Here is a 20,215-nt window from a genome sequence, read left to right on the forward strand (position 1 = left end):
AGAGCAACAAGGACAGGAGTGTGTGGTAGCTGTAGGATGGATGTTGTTGCTGCTGCTGCTGCTGCTGCTGCTGCACACCGACTCAGGACACCTGCACGAAGCTTCCATCACCTTCAATGTCGTCACTGTTCCCCCCCTTCTCTTCTCCTCCCCCTCCTCCTCCTCCTCCTCCTCCTCGCATCAACTAACCCCATCTCCTTCTACTCTTCTAGTTCTATGTCCCTCTTGCTCCTCCTCCTCCTCCTCCTCTTCTTTTTCCTCCTCCTCCTCCTCCTCCTTCTTCTTCTTCTTCTTCTCTTCCTCGTCCTCATCTTCCTCCCCTCCACCCAGTTTTGGTCCCTTCTCCCCCAAATAATTCCTTCTCCCTTTTCTCTCTCTCTCTCTCTCTCTCTCTCTCTCTCTCTCTCTCTCTCTCTCTCTCTCTCTCTCTCTCTCTCTCTCTCTCTCTGAAGTATCTGTATTTTACTCCTGCATCATGTGGTCTTTTTCTTTCCCTCCGTGGCAAACTTATGAGTTGAAAAGTAGCACTATTTTTACTCAATCTTAAACTTGCTTCATATTTCTTGTTTTCATCCGCTGTCTTGGTATTTCGTATGTTGCTCCTGCTCTCTCTCTCTCTCTCTCTCTCTCTCTCTCTCTCTCTCTCTCTCTCTCTCTCGCTCTCGCTATCGGTCTCGGTCTCTCTCTATGTTTACAGTAATAAGGAGTTTTTACGTCTCACTTTCCATTACTCCCTACGTTATATTTCCTTCGTTCAGTGATTCAGAATTAGGATTTCTTTTTTATTATTTTAGTTCTCTTTCCCTTCACTTCACTGTCCTCTTGTTTTATCTAGCGGCGTAGTTGTACCTTTCCATTTTCCTGCTTTTCTTTAGTAGCGTCGTATAACTGAGCTAGTATGATGTGGCACTGCTCGAAATAAAGTGCCAGGGTGAGGTGGACTGGTGAAGTGTGTGTCTGTTCCTACTCCACTCCTCCTCCAGCCAGTTATACCCACTTGCCTCACCTCGCTTCCTCTCACTTCCACAACCCATCCTGTTCTCTCTCTCTTTTTTTTCTCTCTCTTATACTTCCTTTACGTTCCCTCTGTCCTCCCTATTCTCTCTCTCTCTCTCTCTCTCTCTCTCTCTCTCTCTCTCTCTCTCTCTCTCTCTCTCTCTCTCTCTCTCTCTCTCTCTCTCTCTCTCTCTCTCTCTCTCTCTCGCATTTGTATCTTCTCTAGTTTCCTCTTCTATCTGTTCTTTTCTCTTTTCCCTTTCCTCCAGTCCCTCCAGTTTAACCCTTCTCCCTCCTTTTCTACGTTTCCATTTCCCCACCTCCCTTTTAACCTTCCTTATTCCCCTTTCGTGTTCTCTTCCCTCTGTCGCCTTCTCCGCTCCTCGTCTCGCCTCGCCTCGCCATGTTGCCGCCCGTCCTTTCGAGTCGCAGTTACAGTTTACGAGGCTGCGGCAGCGTCTCTCACCTCGCCAGCCTCTTAGGACGTCACTTGTTACTCGCGGAGGACGGAGCTATGGTGATTGGTCTGGCCTAGCGGTCGAGCCATGTCGTGGGGCGTGTGTGAAGGAGACACTACAAACCACGCAAAGAGGGAATGTGTTACTGACTGTCCTACTAACCCTCTTCCTTCCTTCCTTACTTACTTACTTGCTTTCTTGCTTACTTCTTACTTTTTAGTTTTATTCCTTCATTCCTTCCTTCTTTTCTGCCTTCTGGTTTTGCTTTTGTTGTTCTCTTTCTCTCTGCTTTTGCCGCCAAATGTGTTGTGATCTTCATGAGTGTTTTGCCTTCTTTTTTTCTTCTTTTTTCTTCCCGTGTTTGCTTCCTTCTTTCTTGATGTCCTCTCTCTTGTTCCCTACTTCCTTCATTCCTCGCCGGATGGATAATGTTACTGAGCATTTTAGTTTCACATTTCATTACTTTCTTCCTTCTCTTCTTTTCCGATTTTTCTCCCCCGCGTCCCCGTCCCTTTCGCACTTTACCTCTGTCTTCCGCCTTCCTACTCACTGACTCCCCTCCCTCTCCCTCTCTCCTTCCTTCTCCCCTCCCCGCCCCGCACCACTGGCCTATATCCGGCAGCGCCATTTGTCTCAGACGGACCTTCACATAACTCGCGAACGACCTGAGACTCCGCCTGGCCTTAGTTGAATACACGTGAAACTATTTGAGCTTCTTCGCTGCGCCCTGAACCAATCCTTGTTACCCTAGCCCGTATTGCTAAACTTTTCGGCGTCTCAGCTCTTGCATTGCACACTCCGAAGTGGAAGCTGTTTGTGTTTGTGGTCTTTCTGTGCTGTTTTCTTTATGATTTTAGTGGGTTTAGCTTTTTGTGTGTTTTTTTTCGTGATCAATAAGAGAAATTCACAAAAAAACAGGTTATCTTTTCTGTAATCCTGGAAATAGACGTTTATGAGTACTGATCTTTGTGTGTGTGTGTGTGTGTGTGTGTGTGTGTGTGTGTGTGTGTGTGTGTGTGTGTGTGTGTGTGTGTGTGTGTGTGTGTGTGTGTGTGTGTGTGTGTGTGTGTGTGTGTGTGTGTGTGTGTGTGTGTGTGTGTGTGTTTGTTTGTGTGTGTGGTAAGTTCCTTGCTCATATTGATGGCTACCGTACATTTTGGGTGATTTTTACCAGGATATTAAGAAAAAGAGAGCATGAACTTGTCAATATGCTCCGTGAAAGTTCGTCTCAGGTGTTGTTGATGGCACAGGTAAAGGTCTCGCTCGGTCTCAGTGTTCCCTCTCTTCCTTCTTCCCCCTCCCTATCCAATGACCCTGAGGCAGCTCCCCCAAGGCCCTCCACTACCATCTCTTCTTTTATCTCCTCGTCCCTCTCTCTCTTGTCCTGCAAAGTCCGATATTGGTGATAGTATGTATGCGTTATTTGTCTTTTTTTTCTGCGCGCGCATGTGTGTGTGTGTGTGTGTGTGTGTGTGTGTGTGTGTGTGTGTGTGTGTGTGTGTGTGTGTGTGTGTGTGTGTGTGTGTGTGCGTACGTGAGCGCTTCTAATGTTTTGTATGATGTATTTTTAATCGCTGACCGACGTGGATTTTTTTGTCGAGTGTAAAATTTAAAGAAAAATCTCTAGCAGCGATGATTCTTTCAGGCACACACACACACACACACACACACACACAGTAAGTAAGTAAGTAAATAAGTAAGTAAATATTTATTTTCACACACACACGCACACACACACACACACACACACAGAGCACAAGAGGGGGAGGTAGGGGGACTGAGCACCGTAGAAACGCACCATTTAAGAGGGAAAGAAACAGTCATCGATTCTTTCTCCCTCCAGTGAAAACAAAAACGCGTCTCTTCATGGCTGTTTAGCTTTAAGGGTCTCGAGTCTTCCCGCTACTGAGTCCTCCTTACTAAATATCAAGTTTTCCTCCCGTCCAGAGGTTTAATATTTAATCATCACCAATATCCGCTGTGATACTATTTCCTTTAATTAATTACGGTGGAAACTGCGTACTACCCCGTGTTCCGCTTGTGTTCAGTTGCCGGGTGTTTCTGTGTGGATACTTTTGTTGGTGTTCGTGGTTCTCTAGTTTTGGTTAGGTTAGGTTAAGTTAGGTTAGGTGTTGGTGTTGTGTTTAGTGACATATCTTTAGTTTCTACCACACTTTTTGTTTTTCTCACTAGTGCGGCCTCCTCCAAACACGCTTCACTCGCACTACATCAGCAAACTTTTTTTTTTTTCAAGCTGTTTTTTTGTTATTATTAATGCACAGCGTCCACACTCACTTCATAGGCTGCACTCTTATATCGCATACCTCGCTTCTTCCACAGACTCCATACTCAATGCCTCCACCCTCACACCACTGCACATCACGTCACCAAAGTCCACAGTCTCCTTGTCTATGTAGTCCACCAACAAGAGCCTCGCCATCCAGCCACCGGTTCCCTTCACGTAACTCACAAACGCGACACTAGATAAACAGCCTCACACTTGCCGCTCGCGTGTTCCCTGCAGTCTGTTCACAGCATCCTAGCATCTCTTTGAGGTCCACAGCAGCTAATCAACCCACGCCAGATTCTTTATACCTGAGCAAATATCCCGAACGTAACACGGAATTACCAAAGTTTATATAGATATTGGAGCCTGAGAGGTTGTGTTCCGGTGATGGGTTTAGGTTGTGGGCGGCGGTGGGCGGTGATGGATGGGCAGCTGGAACTGTCACCACCAACCCACGCCCCTTTCCACAACCCACACACACACAAACACACACACACACACACACACACACACACACACACACACACACTCTCTCTCTCTCTCTCTCTCTCTCTCTCTCTCTCTCTCTCTCTCTCTCTCTCTCTCTCTCTCTCTCTCTCTCTCTCTGACACAACAGTTTCCACTCCCAACTCAGAAGAAAAGATTCCCCTATTGTTATATTTTCTTTTTCGTTGTGACGCTGGCTAACACCTTTTTCTATTATGGCAGTGACGTAACCTCACCTTCCGGGAGTCACGTCCAGAGCCACTCCCAATCACAACCACGCCCCTCATATCCGCACCCAATCAAAATCACGCTTTCCATAGCCACGTCCAATCAAAATCACGCCCTTCACAGCCACGTCCAATCACCACGACGCTTCATAGCCACGCCCAATCAGAATTACGTCCCTCATAGCACACCCAATCAGCGGCTGTCTCTTTCCTACCTTTCACTCGCTTGCTTCCATCATCAAAATATACCGACCACCACCACCACCACCACCACCACCGTTGCTCACTGCCATGAATCACTCCCGCCGCCGCCGCCTCCGCCTCCGGGCACTCCCATGGAAGTGGTGGTGGGCAGAGCGGGGTTAACTAATCAATGCTGTGCCTGCAGGTCGGTGCCCTCGTGTCCTCCTCCCTCCTGTGTGTGTGTGTGTGTGTGTGTGTGTGTGTGTGTGTGTGTGTGTGTGTGTGTGTGTGTGTGTGTGCCAAAACCTGTGACACTACTTTTTGTGTGTTTTTTTAGTTTTATGTCCTTAATTGTTTTGAAGAGGTTTTTTTTCATCTTTTTCTTTTCTCTCTCTCTCTTTTCTCCGTTCCGGCAATGTTTCCCTTTAAGATTATGCTGCTGTTGTTTGTGTTGTTGTTATTGCTGCTGTTGCTGCTGTTACTGTTGTTGTTGTTGTGTTGTCGACGCGTTTATTGGCCCGTAACATGTAACCCCTTTTGATCGTCACATTTTTTTTGTCGACATCTTCACTCATGTGCGCCGGATCGACTTTTCCTTCCTATGTATGGCGCGGCCTGAATGTAAACTCACATCAGTGTCCATGGGAGCTTCACACGGCCCGCCATACTTCCCTAACAAGCCGTGACATCTCTGCTAAGGACGTGTACTCTGGCTCGGATCGTTTATACACGTCAGTAAGACGCCTATAGACACCTGCCTCGTGTTATAATCCTGCCCCAGTCTTTGCAGTCACTTCTGTCGCCGTCACGCATCCCACAGGCTGTTTGTCATGGCATCAGGAAGTTTGTTGTTTTTCTGCTTTACATCGAAGTGTGTCCTCTGATTATGTTACTTTCGTGTTCCGCCACTTCAACGCCTGTCCGTCATTCATCACGGAGAAAAATGGGACGCAGAAACGTCAAACACACGCACACATTGCCGATGGTAGTTTATTGCAGTACTTCAAACAGGAGTCCTGCAGCACTAGTTCATTTGTCTTCACACACACACACACACACACACACACACACACACACACACACACACACACACACACACACACACACACCACCTGTCCACTCCTCCCCCCCTGGCCCTGACCCTCCTCCCAACACAGCACCTCCCTCACCTACATACAGATCATCAACAATCTTTTTTTAGCACTCAGTCCAATCAATGTGATCCATTTTTGCACTGAATACCCGGCTCTTTTTAATGGCTCTATTGTAATGAACACTGCATTTTGAGGCGGCACTGCTGACGTGCATACTAACGTGGTCATGGTGATGAAAGCAGGATAAATCATGTTTGTTTTCTCTCTACCTCTTTTTATGTATGTGTGTGTGTGTGTGTGTGTGTGTGTGTGTGTGTGTGTGTGAGAGAGAGAGAGAGCTGACAATCAAGGTAACGCATAGTGGTGTATTATTAATTACGTTTGGGATTTTTGTTAATGCAAGTCTATTTTTAGAAAGGTTATTAATTACTAGCGAAGACCAAGACGAGAATACTGGCAATGACCCCATATAGGGGCGAATTCATCTCTCTACAACTAACAGTGAGGCAGCAGAAATGGTAAGGGCAGGTACAGGCAGAGTGGCGTCATGTAAGGTGAATAAGGAGCAAATGACGGCAAAACAAACATGACCTTCAGATATACGATCCACCCTCGCCACACTCTGCATTTTTCCCTTGGCATCGTCTCAAGCCGCCGAACTCTCTATTTATTATCAAGCACGCATTCCCTACATTCAGAGGGAGAGAGAGAGAGAGAGAGAGAGAGGGGAGGGAAGGGGGAGGGAAGAGGAGGAAATGAAAAGTGACATCAAACATATATTATTGACGTAAAGAAATACACTCGAAATAGATCAAGCAATTACTTATTTCTATTCCTGTGGTGCTCTCTTAAGCCACTGCAGTGCTGACAAAGGCGAGGCTGGTGGCGGGGCTCACTAGGGCCGCTGCCGTGCTGTGCTGATACCGCTGTGTCGTAAGAGGAGCAGGCGGAGGACGACAAAGAAGAGAAAGGTTTGGTTTACAAGGAATAGGAGAAGATGGGACGTGAGCTGGCAGTGAAAACGGGTGAAAGGGTGAGTTACTGCCATAAGAAAAGGAGGGAAGGCCGGGACCAGCAGGGAGGGTCTGCACCGCGCCACCACCACCACCACCGTCACCACCACCACCGCCACCTCCACCGCCGCTGCCGCTGCTGCTGCTGCTGCTCTGAGCCAAAGGAATGTTGGCTCAGTGCACGTCTTCATCACCTTTCACACACACACACACACACACACACACACACACACACACACACACACACACACACACACACACACACACACACACACACACACACACACACACACACACACACACACACACACACACACACACACACACACACACACACACACACACACACAGGAATCAATGCATCAGAACGTGTTATTCTCATCTTGCACAAAATCACTCCTCGTTCATCTTGAGTAGGAGTGGATGGGGAGTTCGAGTGGTCAGTCCAGTGGCCGTGACGCTGCAGCTCCACCTGTACTATAGACACATTGTTGCTAATCTCCTTTCATCGCATTAACCAGATTTCGTTACCCATCACGCTGCTACCGGACAAACACCAATCACATGACTTATTTAGCAATGCACCATCTGTTGCATTACGTATTGAATGTAATCTCGTAGTTCGGCACCCGTTCATAAGTTATTCTCCACCCCAAAAGAACGACTTATTCTCTACGACACAACTATACCCGGAAAGTTAACGCTCTTGGTGTGTCCCAGAGACGCTGCTAAGGTATACACGAAGAGAAAATGACACGCTACTATTCCGCTACTGTTCCCATTGTGTTGTAATGAGATTAATCATCCTCGTATACGTTTTGTGCTCTAGGGAACCGTGTGATTGCTCCGCTGGTTGACGCTGAGCTGCCGCTGTGTTTGTCCCCACTTCTGGAGGTACCACGAGTATTGATGGCTGGAAGGGGAGGAAGTATAACATGTACCTAACCTAATGTAACCTAAGTAGTGTTTGTGTGTGTGAGAGAGAGAGAGAGAGAGAGAGAGAGAAGAGAGACTGAGAAACTGAGAACATGAAGGCAAGGCGGGTATCAGTCTTCTCACCAGTTCACTTCACCTTGCCTCACTTCACCTCACCTCACTTCCGCGCCAGACTCACTCACCTCGCGCGACGTGATATGTTTGGTCGGCGTGACGTCAGCACTTCTTTTCACGATAGTGCTGCGTCAGGAGGTCGTTTGCTGAGAGTCGTTATCTTCTAATTCCAATGACTTTACTTTTTTGTATTTTAAGTGGTCGCTTTTTTTCTTTCTTTTGGTGATGCTTGCAAGGTGATGCTGAGACGTAGTGATGCTGTGAAATGGTGGTGCTGTTTAGTGGTGATGCTGTGAAGTGGTGGTGCTGTGAAGTGGTGATGCTGTGAAGTGGTGATGTTGTTTAGTGGTGATGCTGTTTAGTGGTGATACTGTGTGGTGATGCTGTGGAGTGGTGATGCTGTTTAGTGGTGATGCTGTGAAGTGGTGATGCTGTTTAGTGGTCATGTTGTGAAGTGGTGATGCTGTTTATTGGTGATGCTGTGAAGTGGTAATGCTGTTTAGTGGTGATGCTGTGAAGTGGTGTTGCTGCGAAGTGGTGATGCTGTGAAGTAGTGATTCTGTGAAGTGGTGATGCTGTGAAGTGATCATCCTGTGAAGTGGTAATGCTGTTTAATGGTCATGCTGTGAAGTGGTGAGGCTGTTTCGTGGTGATGCTGTGAAATGGTGATGCTTTTTAGTGGTGATGCAGTTTAGTGGTGATGCTGTGAAGTGGTGATTGCTGTAGAAATGGCGATGCTTGCAAGGTGATGCTGTTCAGTGATGATGCTGTTTGGTGGTGATGCTGTTTAGTGGTGATGCTGTGAAGTGGTGCCCGTGTGAGTTGTAGGTATATTGATGTTGACTTTATTTCTTCATTTATTTCTTTATCTATTTCTTTATTAACCTCTTCGTCTTGATGGTCGTCTTAGTTACTACAAGTTGTTTGGTTCCCTCACTGATGTTTGATGTCTCTTTCTGTCTCCTTATTACATCTTTTTATTGTTTTTTTTTCCTTTATTGCTGCGTGTTTATGTGCTCTCTCTCTCTCTCTCTCTCTCTCTCTCTCTCTCTCTCTCTCTCTCTCTCTCTCTCTCTCTCTCTCTCTCTCTCTCTCTCTCTCTCTCTCTCTCTCTCTCTCTCTCTCTCTCTCTCTCTCTCTCTCTCTCTCTCTCTCTCTCTCTCTTCACTTTTCTTTTCTTTTTCTTTTTCACGACTTTAGTAACTCAGGAAGTCTGTGTCTACTTTTTTTCACTTCATTATTACTTTATTAATACGTAAGAGTAAGAAAGAGAGAGAGAGAGATAGTGAGGGTATCCGTGTGTATGTCTGTGTGTCTGAGTGAAAGTGAGTATGTCTGTGTGTCCGTCTGAGTAACACACCCTAACCTTCTCGTCTCTGTGTTTCAGGTCACTACCCAAACTCAGTAGCCAAGATGACGACGGCCCCAACACTCAGACCAACTACACAGGAACGGGAAATTTCGAGCCCATTCCCCACGACCACGACTTCTGCGAGAGAGTCGTCATAAACGTGAGTACCGCTAATGTAGAGGAAGCCAGGCCAGCAAGTGTATATGTGTGTTTGTGTGGAGGGAGGGAGGGAGGGAGGGATCCTTGTATTTGGGAGGGAAGAAGTGGAACCATGCGTGCTTTGGGGTCCGAGGGGTCTCCAAGCGCACGGGTTCGAATCCTGTCCACTGTCCGAGTGTAGGTTGGGCTTCCTCACTCGAGGCAACGGTTTCCTAGCGGGTGGGCTTTGAGATAGGAGGTAACCCCAAAAAGTATCCCCTTTAGCCCATAAATTCCCGTGAAAAAGCCCACATAGTATAAAGAAAGCCATTTGCTATGTTTCCGTGTGTGAAGGGAGGGAGGGAGCCTTGTATGTGGGAGGGAAGAAGGGAAAAGAGGGGAAAGAAGTCATTTGCTATGTTTCCGTCTCTTCTACTTTACTATACGCACCACTGCAATCTTCACCACCGCCATCTTCATTGCTACCAACATCACTGCCACTGCTACCGCCGCCGCCACAGCCGCCGCCGCCGCCGTCACTATAGCCAGTATCGTCAGGGAAAGGAGGAACTGCACCCGCCTTATGTTTTTTTTCCTTTTTTTCGTTCTTCATCGTTTTTCTTTTTCCTTCTTCTCATCTTGTTCTTTTTCCTTCTCTTTTTCCTTGTCCTCCTCCTCCTCCTTTTCCTCCTCCTCCAATTTTCCCTCTTCCTCCTCCTTTACACTTCCGTCTCCTTTTCGGGTTTGGTTTCATCTTTTCAGCTTTTTATTCCTTCATTCAAGTGTTCTCCCATTTTCTGTTCTCTTGGTTTACTCTGTCTCAGTATCACTGTTGACCAGCCACGGTCACAAATTTTTACCTGCGTTCTTTTCTCCCCACTACTATCTTCTCCCTTGACTTTCTCAAGGACTTCTTCTCTAGAAACTTTTTTTCTTCCTCAAGTGTGTTAATGTAGGCTTAGCTGACGTGACCAAGTGCCAGTCATAGTAGGATGAACATGGCCCTTCCGTTTTATATATATATATATATATATATATATATATATATATATATATATATATATATATATATATATATATATAATCATAAAGTATCTGGTCGCAGCCTGAGTGTATAGCAGTTGAATAAAACTCCCTTTCCGTCAGTGTCCTGTGTCCATTTAATTTTACCGTTCCTCCCTTCTTTTCTGCTCACCATTCTGCCTCCCTCCCCCCATGCACCCCTTCCCTCCTTTCCTTTCACTGCTTCCCTTCCTTCCCTTCAGCTTCTCATAAAAATGTTATAATAACATTTCACAATATGATAGAGCTAAATTAAACTTTTCGAAGGCTATGGTGAACCTGAATACGATTTTGTGCTCCTGGCGGATTGAAATGAAAATGTTTTTTTCTCTCCCTCTCTTTTACAAAGTAGCAGAATTCCATATTATCCCATTCTCCACACATTCCCGGCGGTCGCAGTAGCCGGCATGTAACTAGCGGGGCTGCGGGGCCCTCAAAGACGATAGTAACGGTTAAGCTCTAAATATATTTCATATTTTTAACTGCGACGAATTTTCTCCATTTGGTGACTTGACAGAAGGCAAAGGGCGCGGGTCAGCACGTCTCCTTTACTTTATCTGGTTCGACCAAGTCACTGTTTGACTTGCTTTTTCTCTCAAAGCAAAGTTAATGATGAAAAATTTCTGACGCTTGGTCTTGCAATGGCACACTGCATTGGAAGGAGTCCTGTTGATCTTGTGAATCCGTGAAGGCAATCCGCTCCTGTGCCTGCCCAAACGATTGGCATTGCGTCTGTTGGCCCGAGGAATTCCCTGGCGCAGAAGAGAAGCCCCGCCTTCATCCTCTCGAGGCGAGGTGTGAGCACTGATTTGTACGGTGTGCTTGACTGAAGGAAAATGACGGAACGGAAGGCCGGTGGAGGAGTGTAAGATGGGCGAATGTTAAAGCATTTCACTGCTTCCATTGCTAAAGCAGCGGCAACAAAAAATAGTATGGATATCTAGGATGTGTTAGTATTCTTAAAGAACCTTGAGACTATTGCATGTCCTTATCTTATGTTTGCAGTTCATTGGTTGCACGGGGACGCAGATTGCGGCCGTCAAGTTGCTTAGTGCCGGCCGACATGCGTGAGCTCGCAGCGTGATGCACCAGGTGCCACCTTCTGCTCTGATGGAGCGAAGGCCAGCAGGTGGAGTTACTAATTAGAGACGAGTGGAAATCTAGGTGGGCGGCGCTGGAGAAGTGGGGGCGAGTTTCAACTCCGAGTGGCCTGTTGACCTTCACGCTTGAGCTTCCGAACAGCCAGTTTTATTTTGCGAAAGATATTCCAGGACGACAGTTGTTGCCAAGCCAACGCATCCTCTTGGTATGGTGCGGCCAATGATGCATGGCGGGCGACGAGGAGAGAGAGAGAGAGAGAGAGAGAGAGAGAGAGACGATTCACACACACACACACACACACACACACACACACACATGCGCTTATACACACACACACACACACACACACACACACACACACACACACACACACACACACACACACACACACACACACACACACACACACACACACACACACACACACACACACACACACACACACACACACACACACACACACACACACACACACACACACACACACACACACACACACACACACACACACACACACACAGGAACTCAGGATCGAATGCCTAAAGAGTTTGAGTGAACTCCTGCCGGTGACGTGAAAGTGTTCCGATTCTTGCCAAGGTGTGGAGGACAAAGATTGACAATAATCGCTGCTGCTTTCCAAGAAATGTTAAACCCGCACCTCAAGAAAGACCGTAACAATTTACTTAACAAAAAATTATCCGGCACTTCATATTTTCTGAGAGGTAATTACAATCTTCGTCAACTAAGTTCGCACAAAGTCATTCAAATATGCATAAAAGAACAAGAAGGATGAAAAGACGTCGTTGCCAAGTGAAGAAGAGACAATCTTTTACACTTTAGAATGAGTTGAGCAATACAGTATGGCGGTAGTTTGATGGAAGCTGTAAGACATCGTAATGGCTTACATTCGTGATATGCATTGGTGACTACTCGGCCTCAGGTTCCCCCAGCCTCACATAGGTATCGGTCACCAATGCCTGGAACACTAAAGGCGGTGGGGAGAGAAAACTAACGACCTTACTTATAAGCCGAGGCACGGGATTGGGTGGCCCTTCCATCCCATCGGCCACGCTGCAGAGAGTGGCGCTCCTCACGCTTTTATTGCAAGTGGTTCATATTCATTTGTAGAAGTGTAAGAGAACCGGAGAGTCTTCATTCCTTTCTGTGGCTTTTTTCACAGCAGAGGCCACACTGGACGGCAAGACCTCTCATACACACGTTCTCTGGATGACACTCACTGGTCATAATTCAAGCCTCGCACACAAACATGTTACCATCAAACTTTAACCCTTTCAGTACTGAAGGGGTTAAAGTTTTGATATGGTTAGACGACTTTATTTACATTAGGAAGGATTTATAGAGGTCAGAAGATTAATGGCCAGAGTCTTCACTGTTTAAATCCCCACATAAGTTTCTGAAGCTGTATGAAATCACCAAATAGGAAGCAGAATGAATATGAAAACGCGTCATGGTACTTAAGAGGTTAAGGAAATCTCGTGACATTTTTCAGCCTCCAATAGACACCGAAACAAACGCAGAAAACAAGAGAGATGCATGTAACTACAAGCCATAGTTATCTGTAGGCCGGGTGGTGGGACTACAGCTGATGATGATGATGGAGGCTAATCTAAAGACGGAAAAGCTGCTCAGATCCTCCAGATGGGTGAGGAACGAGCGTGGCGAGCACCGGAGCTTCTAAAGGAGCAGCGAAGATCCAGCGAACCCCAGCAGGACTATAAAAAAGGAGCCGCCAGGAGCCACTGAGACCCGCCTCTCATTAGGGCCGTCATGTGTCTGGCCGCCTCACTCGTTGGTCAGCGAAAACAAGAATTTTGCCTCACTCGCCCATTGAAAGTTTTAGGTCCAGGTTAGAGTTAGTGTCTGAAACGTCGATTTAGATCTTAAGGAACGTCTTCTCTTACTCTTTCTCCTCCTTGTCTTCATCCTTGCCCTCATCCTTCTTTATCTTCTTCATTTCTTTTCTGTTTTTCGTCCTTTTTTTCCTCCTTTTTCTTTTCTTCCTGTTCCTTACTTAACTTATACATTTTTTCTCTTTCCTTTTCGTCTTTTTTTTTTCGTCCTCCTCGTCCTCTTCTTCCTTCTCCTCCTTCTCCTCCTCCTTCTCTTCCTCCTTCTCTTCCTCCTCCTCCTCCTCCTAACTCTATCCTTTATCTTCCACATTACTTCTGATCTCGCTGTTCCTCTCCCTTCTATCTCCATTTACCGTTTTCTTTAGCGTATTCATTGTTTTACTGACTCTAGCTCTCCTAAGTGTACATCTCCCCACAACTTTCATATTACCTGTTCAATAAGAGCTTTTTTTATATTTGTTACTGTTGCATTTGGCGTGTTTTTCTTTTCCTTCCCTTTGATGTTTTGCCTTCACTGTAAATTCTTTCCTTTCAGTCATGAGGTAATGATGTCACAGTTCTCTCTCTCTCTCTCTCTCTCTCTCTCTCTCTCTCTCTCTCTCTCTCTCTCTCTCTCTCTCTCTCTCTCTCTCTCTCTCTCTCTCTCTCTCAGCTCCTTATCTTCAAACCTTACATGAATGCAAAAATGTTATAGGAAACCCACACATTACGCAACTTAGAGAGAGAGAGAGAGAGAGAGAGAGAGAGAGAGAGAAAAGATTAAAAGATATGTCGAATGTAAGGAAAGAAGAAGATCAACAAAAGTCAACAGATGCAGAAGTTAAAGGTGAAGTGAAGAACAAAATCCCTTCAATTTGTTTGTGAAGGACAAGAAATAAGTCGACTCGGAATGTGTTTGTGTCGTGACTATTATATTGCATTACTCTTATTCATATTTGTTTTTTATCTATTCATTTATTTTATTCTTTTATTTACTTTTTTTTTGGTGGGAGAAAGTTGGCGCTATTTATCTCCTATTTATTTTTATTTCCCTTTTTTTTCTCACCAAATATTCTCTTCCCTCTGTATTTATCTTTTTTTTTTTTTCCTGCTTTGCTACAGTGACCCTTTCCTCTTTTTAGCTTCTTTTAGCAATTATATCTCTTTTTCCTCCTTTTCCTCAATAGTAACCCTTTTCCTTTTTGCTTCTTTTCCTTCCTCTTCTTTCTTTTTGCATTTTTTTTTTTTTCCTTTTCTTCACCCTAACCATTTCCTTTTCTTTTTTTTTTTTTTTTGCTTCTTTCTGCAATTATCTTTTTTTTTTTCCTCCTTTTCCTCAATAGTAACCCTTTTCCCTTTTGTGTCTTTTCCTTCCTCCTCTTTTTGCAATTATCTTTTTTTCCTCCTTTTCCACAGTAGTATTCCTTTCTTTTTTTTTCCTTTTTGCAATCATCTTTTTTTTCCCACTTCTTTTCCACAATAGTAACCCTTTCTCTCTCTCTTGCTTCTTTTCCTTCCTCCTCCTTTTGCAATTTTTTTTTTCTCTCCTTTTCTACAGTAACCCTTTTTCCTCTTTTTAACTTTTTTTGCAATTTTCTTTTTTTTCTTTGCTTTTCCTCAACAGTAACCGTTTTCCTTTTCTGCTCCTTTTCCTTCCTCTTCTTTTTGCAATTTTCTTTCTCTCCCTTTCCTTTTTTTTTAGCTTCTTTTTGCAATTATCTCTTTTTTTCCCTCCTTTTCCACACTAGTAACCCTTTTCCTTTTTTGCTCCTTTTCCTTCCTCCTCCTGAAGCACCTCGGGCATTAAAATAAGGAGGGAAAACTTGCTCTTTTTACCTGTTTCACCCTTCGCCCCTCTTTTTACCTTCTTCCCTCATTCTCTCTCTCTCTCTCTCTCTCTCTCTCTCTCTCTCTCTCTCTCTCTCTCTCTCTCTCTCTCTCTCTCTCTCTCTCTCTCTCTCTCTCTCTCTCTCTCTCTCTCTCTCTGTCGCCACTTCTTTTCCAAGTTAACCTCAATTCCAATCGATAGGAAACCACTTCTTCCACAAATCTTTAGGAAACAATAGAGGAGGAGGAGGAGGAGGAGGAGGAGGAGGAGGAGGAGGAGGAGGAGGAGGAGGAGGATATGGGGTAGGAGAAGGAAGTCGGAAGGAGAAAAGTAAGAGTGAAGAAAACTGACACGGAGAAACAAAGTGATTAGAGCAAAATATCAGAAAAGGAACTATGTCAAATCAAGGACGGTGGTGAAGAAGCGTTTTTGAGGAATTTTATTGTTATTTTTTGGTGTAATGTTAATCAGGTTCATCGCTCCTCGTGTTTTCTTGTGTCACATTCATAAAACTAAATAATTCAAGTTTTTTTTTTTTTCTTTTCTTTACTGGGAGATAGAAAAAGTGTCTCGTTTATCTAATTCTCGTAGGATAAGCGCAGCATCTCAGACCACTCACACCCGAGACACCACACGACTCAGGTGACTCCAACCCTGTGTGCGCCACGTAAGGGGAGTTTATTGAAGGGAAAGGTACAGAAATTTGCCGTAAAAAAAGGACTTGTAATATTTCTACATGAAGACGGAAGCTAGGATATGTGTGTGTGTGTGTGTGTGTGTGTGTGTGTGTGTGTGTGTGTGTGTGTGTGTGTGTGTGTGTGTGTGTGTGTGTGTGTGTGTGTGTGTGTGTGTGTGTGTGTGTGTGTGTGTGTGTGTGTGTGTGTGTGTGTGTGTGTGTGTGTGTGTGTGTGTGTGACAGTCTTGAGGATCACGTGGTGGACTCGGGATAGACAACTGTGCTCTCTTAGTCTTAAGTTAATACAGACTGATATAATGACGAGACTGAGACCTTTCACCCACACATTAACGCACCAATACACACACCAATACACCATCACACACCAGTACACCAATACACACCAAAATACACCAATGCACACACCAGCATGAACACACCTTTACCCCAACACACACCAAAACACACCAACACACATCAGTACACCAAGACACACCAAAATACACCAATGCACACACCAGCATCAACACACCTTTCACCAACACTCACCAAAACACACCAAGACACCAACACACACCAATACACACACAAACACACACCAATACACAAACCAACGCAGCAGAATACACCAAAGCAAACTAGAACACTAACACACTCCATCTTCTTGTGCTCAGGAAAGGAGAGGAACTGCCTACCTACCAATGACAACCTCTAGCTCTGTAAGGAGACTAGTGGCAATTGAGTGGACAATTTTTCTTTATATTTATGATGCTCTTGTCCAGTTCTCTTCTCTTACTTAAAAAAAAAAGGAAAGAAGAGAGAGCAAACAAGCGAACTGGTAAGCATTCCAGGAGCGTCACAGGTGAAACATAACACCGTAACTAAAAAGAAAAAAGAAATGAAAAGAAAAAAGTGAAGACGAGTCAGAAAAAAATAAAAACCTTCTACTTTATTATACTCAAAGCTTCACACAAACCATATTTAGCCAGACCAGGACGCAAATCGCACCTCCTTCTAGTATTGGTACGTGTAGAAAAATGCTTATATACTTCACACCGCCTTCTATTGGTACGTCTAGAAAAACACTTACTTAACACCCCTTTCTATTGGTACGTGTGGAAAAATGCGTACTTCACACCGCCTTTTACTGGTTCTTGTACAAAAACGCTTACTTCACACCGCGTTCTATTCGTACCTGTAGAAAAATGCTTACTTCACACCGCCTTCTATTGGTACGTCTAAAAAAAAAACGCTTACTTCACACTTCTATTGGTACGTGTGGAAAAATGCGTACTTCACACCCCCTTTTATTGGTTCTTGTACAAAAACGCTTGCTTCACAATGTGTTCAATTGATTCTTGTACAAAAGCGCTCACTTCTCTCACCAAGACTGTTTTCCAAGACCGCAGAGATGATTGGTCAGTTTCTAAAGACAATTTCTCGTGTCGATAATGGAGATATCTCGTTAATCTGTTTGTGGCGCCATAAAAACACCATTGGAGACCCGTGTAACTTCAACTAGGGTATTTGAAAGTACAGTGGGGGTGAGGGTGGATGTTAGAATATGGTTTACAGTAAGACGCGTGGATTACATTCAGATAAGAAGTACTCTCTCTCTCTCTCTCTCTCTCTCTCTCTCTCTCTCTCTCTCTCTCTCTCTCTCTCTCTCTCTCTCTCTCTCTCTCTCTCTCTCTCTCTCTCTGACCGTCTTCTTGTCCCCATTCTTCTTTCTAGATCTTCCGTCTCCCTGTGTCTGATCCATCTTTTCACCCCTCATCAGCCGCCGGGTCCTCCTCCTCCTCCTCCTCCTCCTCCTCCTCCTCCTCCTCCTCCTTTCTCTTCTTCCTCCTCCTCCTCCTCTTCTTCCTCTCTCCCGTTCTTCGTGTTTGTCTTCATCCATATGTCTGTTCTTTGCCCTTTATCCATACGTCCCTCTTCCTCTATTTGATATGTAGGGCGCTCTCTCTCTCTCTCTCTCTCTCTCTCTCTCTCTCTCTCTCTCTCTCTCTCTCTCTCTCTCTCTCTCTCTCTCTCTCTACCTTTACCTCCGGGCGAGTCTTTCACGTTCATCGAGGTGTGAGCTTCCTTCACTTCCCCCAAGCTTTACCTCCTTCCCTCCATCTCTCCTTCTCTTCCTTCCTTCCTTCCTTCCTTCCTCCCTCCTTGCCTCCTACTTGGGGTCAGGTGTCTCTTCCTCCCTCAGGTTGCCCTTCTCTTCTCTTTTCCTCCTCTTTTTTTTTCTCTCTTCCTCCTCCTCGTCCTCCTCGTCCTCCTCGTCCTCCTCCTCTTTTTCATCTTCCTCTTTCTGTTACTCTTTGTTTCTTCTTCCTTTTCTTTTACTTTTCTTTTAGTTTGTCTTTGGTCGAGACTTGGTGTTCCGGATTTTTTTCTTTTATTTTTTTTCTTTCTTTTTCTCTCCTTTCTTGTTCACTTCGTCTTACATTTCCTCTCTATGCTTTTCTCGCGACTTTGAACGTCCTTAACCGACTCTCTCTCTCTCTCTCTCTCTCTCTCTCTCTCTCTCTCTCTCTCTCTCTCTCTCTCTCTCTCTCTCTCTCTCTCTCTCTCTCTCTCTTGTAGGTGATTCATGTATTTATTAAAGAGAGAGAAAATTTTATTGCGTTTTGTATATACATAGTGAATTCCTTCGTGTGTGTGTGTGTGTGTGTGTGTGTGTGTGTGTGTGTGTGTGTGTGTGTGTGTGTGTGTGTGTGTGTGTGTGTGTGTGTGTGTGTGTCCATATCTGTGAGTAAGTCTGGGAACGTGATTTTCCAGGCATCTTACTAGTGATTATTGGAGTAAATTGGAATTCCTTGACCGTTTCCTGCACTCTTGTTATCATTAGAAAATTTGTCGGTTTCTTGAAAATTAATGTGAATGTCGGTTCTATCCAATTTTTTGTGTCTATTTTATTTTGGGCGTGTTTTGTGACGCTCAAGGATTTATTTTGTGTATTTTGGAAGAGTGTTCGTTGTTGAAATATTACCAGAAGTGTATTTTTAGTCTCTCTCTCTCTCTCTCTCTCTCTCTCTCTCTCTCTCTCTCTCTCTCTCTCTCTCTCTCTCTCTCTCTCTCTCTCTCTCTCTCTCTCTCTCTCTCTCTCTCTCTCTCTCTCTCTCTCTCTCTCTCTCTCTCTCTCTCTCTCTCTCTCTCTCTCTCTCTCTCTCTCTCTCTCTCTCTCTCTCTCTCTCTCTCTCTCTCTCTCTCTCTCTCTCTCTCTCTCTCTCTCTCTCTCTCTCTCTCTCTCTCTCTCTCTCTCTCTCTCTCGAAGCATGTAAAAATACGGTTGCAAATCCACAGAGTCTGGAGTCAGCTGCTGTTCATTGGCTTGTCACTGATGAGTTGTTCTCGTGCAAGGTGTGACTCGCAGTAAAAAAGGCTTATATAAACCACTAAATAAGCCTGTAAAGCAGAAGCCAAGCACGTATTCATGCTATTTCTTCTTGTTCCTTTTTTTTTTCACAGTAATGCCTTTCCTCTAAGTCTTTCTGTTCCATTTCTCATTTTTTTGCAGCAATAATCTACTTTCATCATTTCTAATTTCCTTTTTCCCTTTGACATGTTACACCAGTTTCCTCTGGTCGTCTCTCCTTACTGCCCTCACGCTCGTCCACTCACGGAGCTGCACCTTCTTAGTAAAGGAGCACCAAGATGTGTTTCCCCTTTAATCTGAGCGTAACGTCGAACCACGAGCCCCGGAACTGGGGTTAACCTTACCTCTAGCTGCCTTCTGACTCCCGCGAGGCTTACAAGGGGGAGCTGAGATCTGGCTGGCTAGATGCAGGAGTGAAAGATGCAGAGGACATAGAAAAGGCTCCGTGAAGAGTAACATGCCTGTGAAAAAGTTGAAATTTATCCAGTGTGTGTATAGAGGATGATATAGAGCAGAAAGGTAAAGTTAATGGCCAGAACCAGAAAGAAAACAAGGAGGAAAAGGAAAAAAGAAACGGGATAAGAGAGAGAGAAGGATGATAGAAGGGAGAATGAGAGGAAGAACAGGACTTGAAAGAGAGTAAGAGCTAAGTACTAATCTTGAGGAGGGTGAGATGAAGCAGGTCGCCTCACTCACCGCAGCGAGGGCAGACGTGGGTCGGTGTGACTCCTTGGCTCCTCCAGTCACACTGCCCGCGGTGAACTGACCCAGAGGGGAGCATAACGTCCACCAGGAAATCTCAACAAGGTCCTTTATATTCTTTGGTAATGGTGGTACTTTCCCTGACGTACCATGGACCTCCAGATGAACCACCAGGCAGCAGGCGGCAGGCGGCGGCCCTGTATGTGCGTGTGTGTATGTGTGTGTGTGTGTGTGTGTGTGTGTGTGTGTGTGTGTGTGTGTGTGTGTGTGTGTGTGTGTGTATGTGTGTTTGTGTATGAGAGAGAGAGAGAGAGAGAGAAAGAGATTGTTAAATAAAATG

At 45.1% G+C, this 20,215-nt stretch overlaps 1 protein-coding gene across 9 annotated transcripts in view; it reads left to right on the top strand.

Annotated features, from left to right (window-relative positions):
* Positions 1-20,215, top strand: part of LOC123520337 (potassium voltage-gated channel protein Shaker-like) — a 624,445-nt gene that overhangs the window by 550,814 nt on the left and 53,416 nt on the right. For all 9 annotated transcript variants that reach the window (XR_006679236.1, XM_045282551.1, XM_045282553.1 and 6 more), the window contains exon 2: positions 9,182-9,305. Coding sequence is in view for 8 of the 9 variants with exons in the window: in XM_045282551.1 (XP_045138486.1) it covers positions 9,182-9,305 (124 nt within the window). In the remaining variant the exon portion in view is untranslated. The remainder of the gene's footprint in view (positions 1-9,181; positions 9,306-20,215) is intronic.

The sequence above is a fragment of the Portunus trituberculatus genome, chromosome 46 (genome assembly GCF_017591435.1).
Source record: "Portunus trituberculatus isolate SZX2019 chromosome 46, ASM1759143v1, whole genome shotgun sequence".
Lineage (NCBI taxonomy): Eukaryota > Metazoa > Arthropoda > Malacostraca > Decapoda > Portunidae > Portunus > Portunus trituberculatus.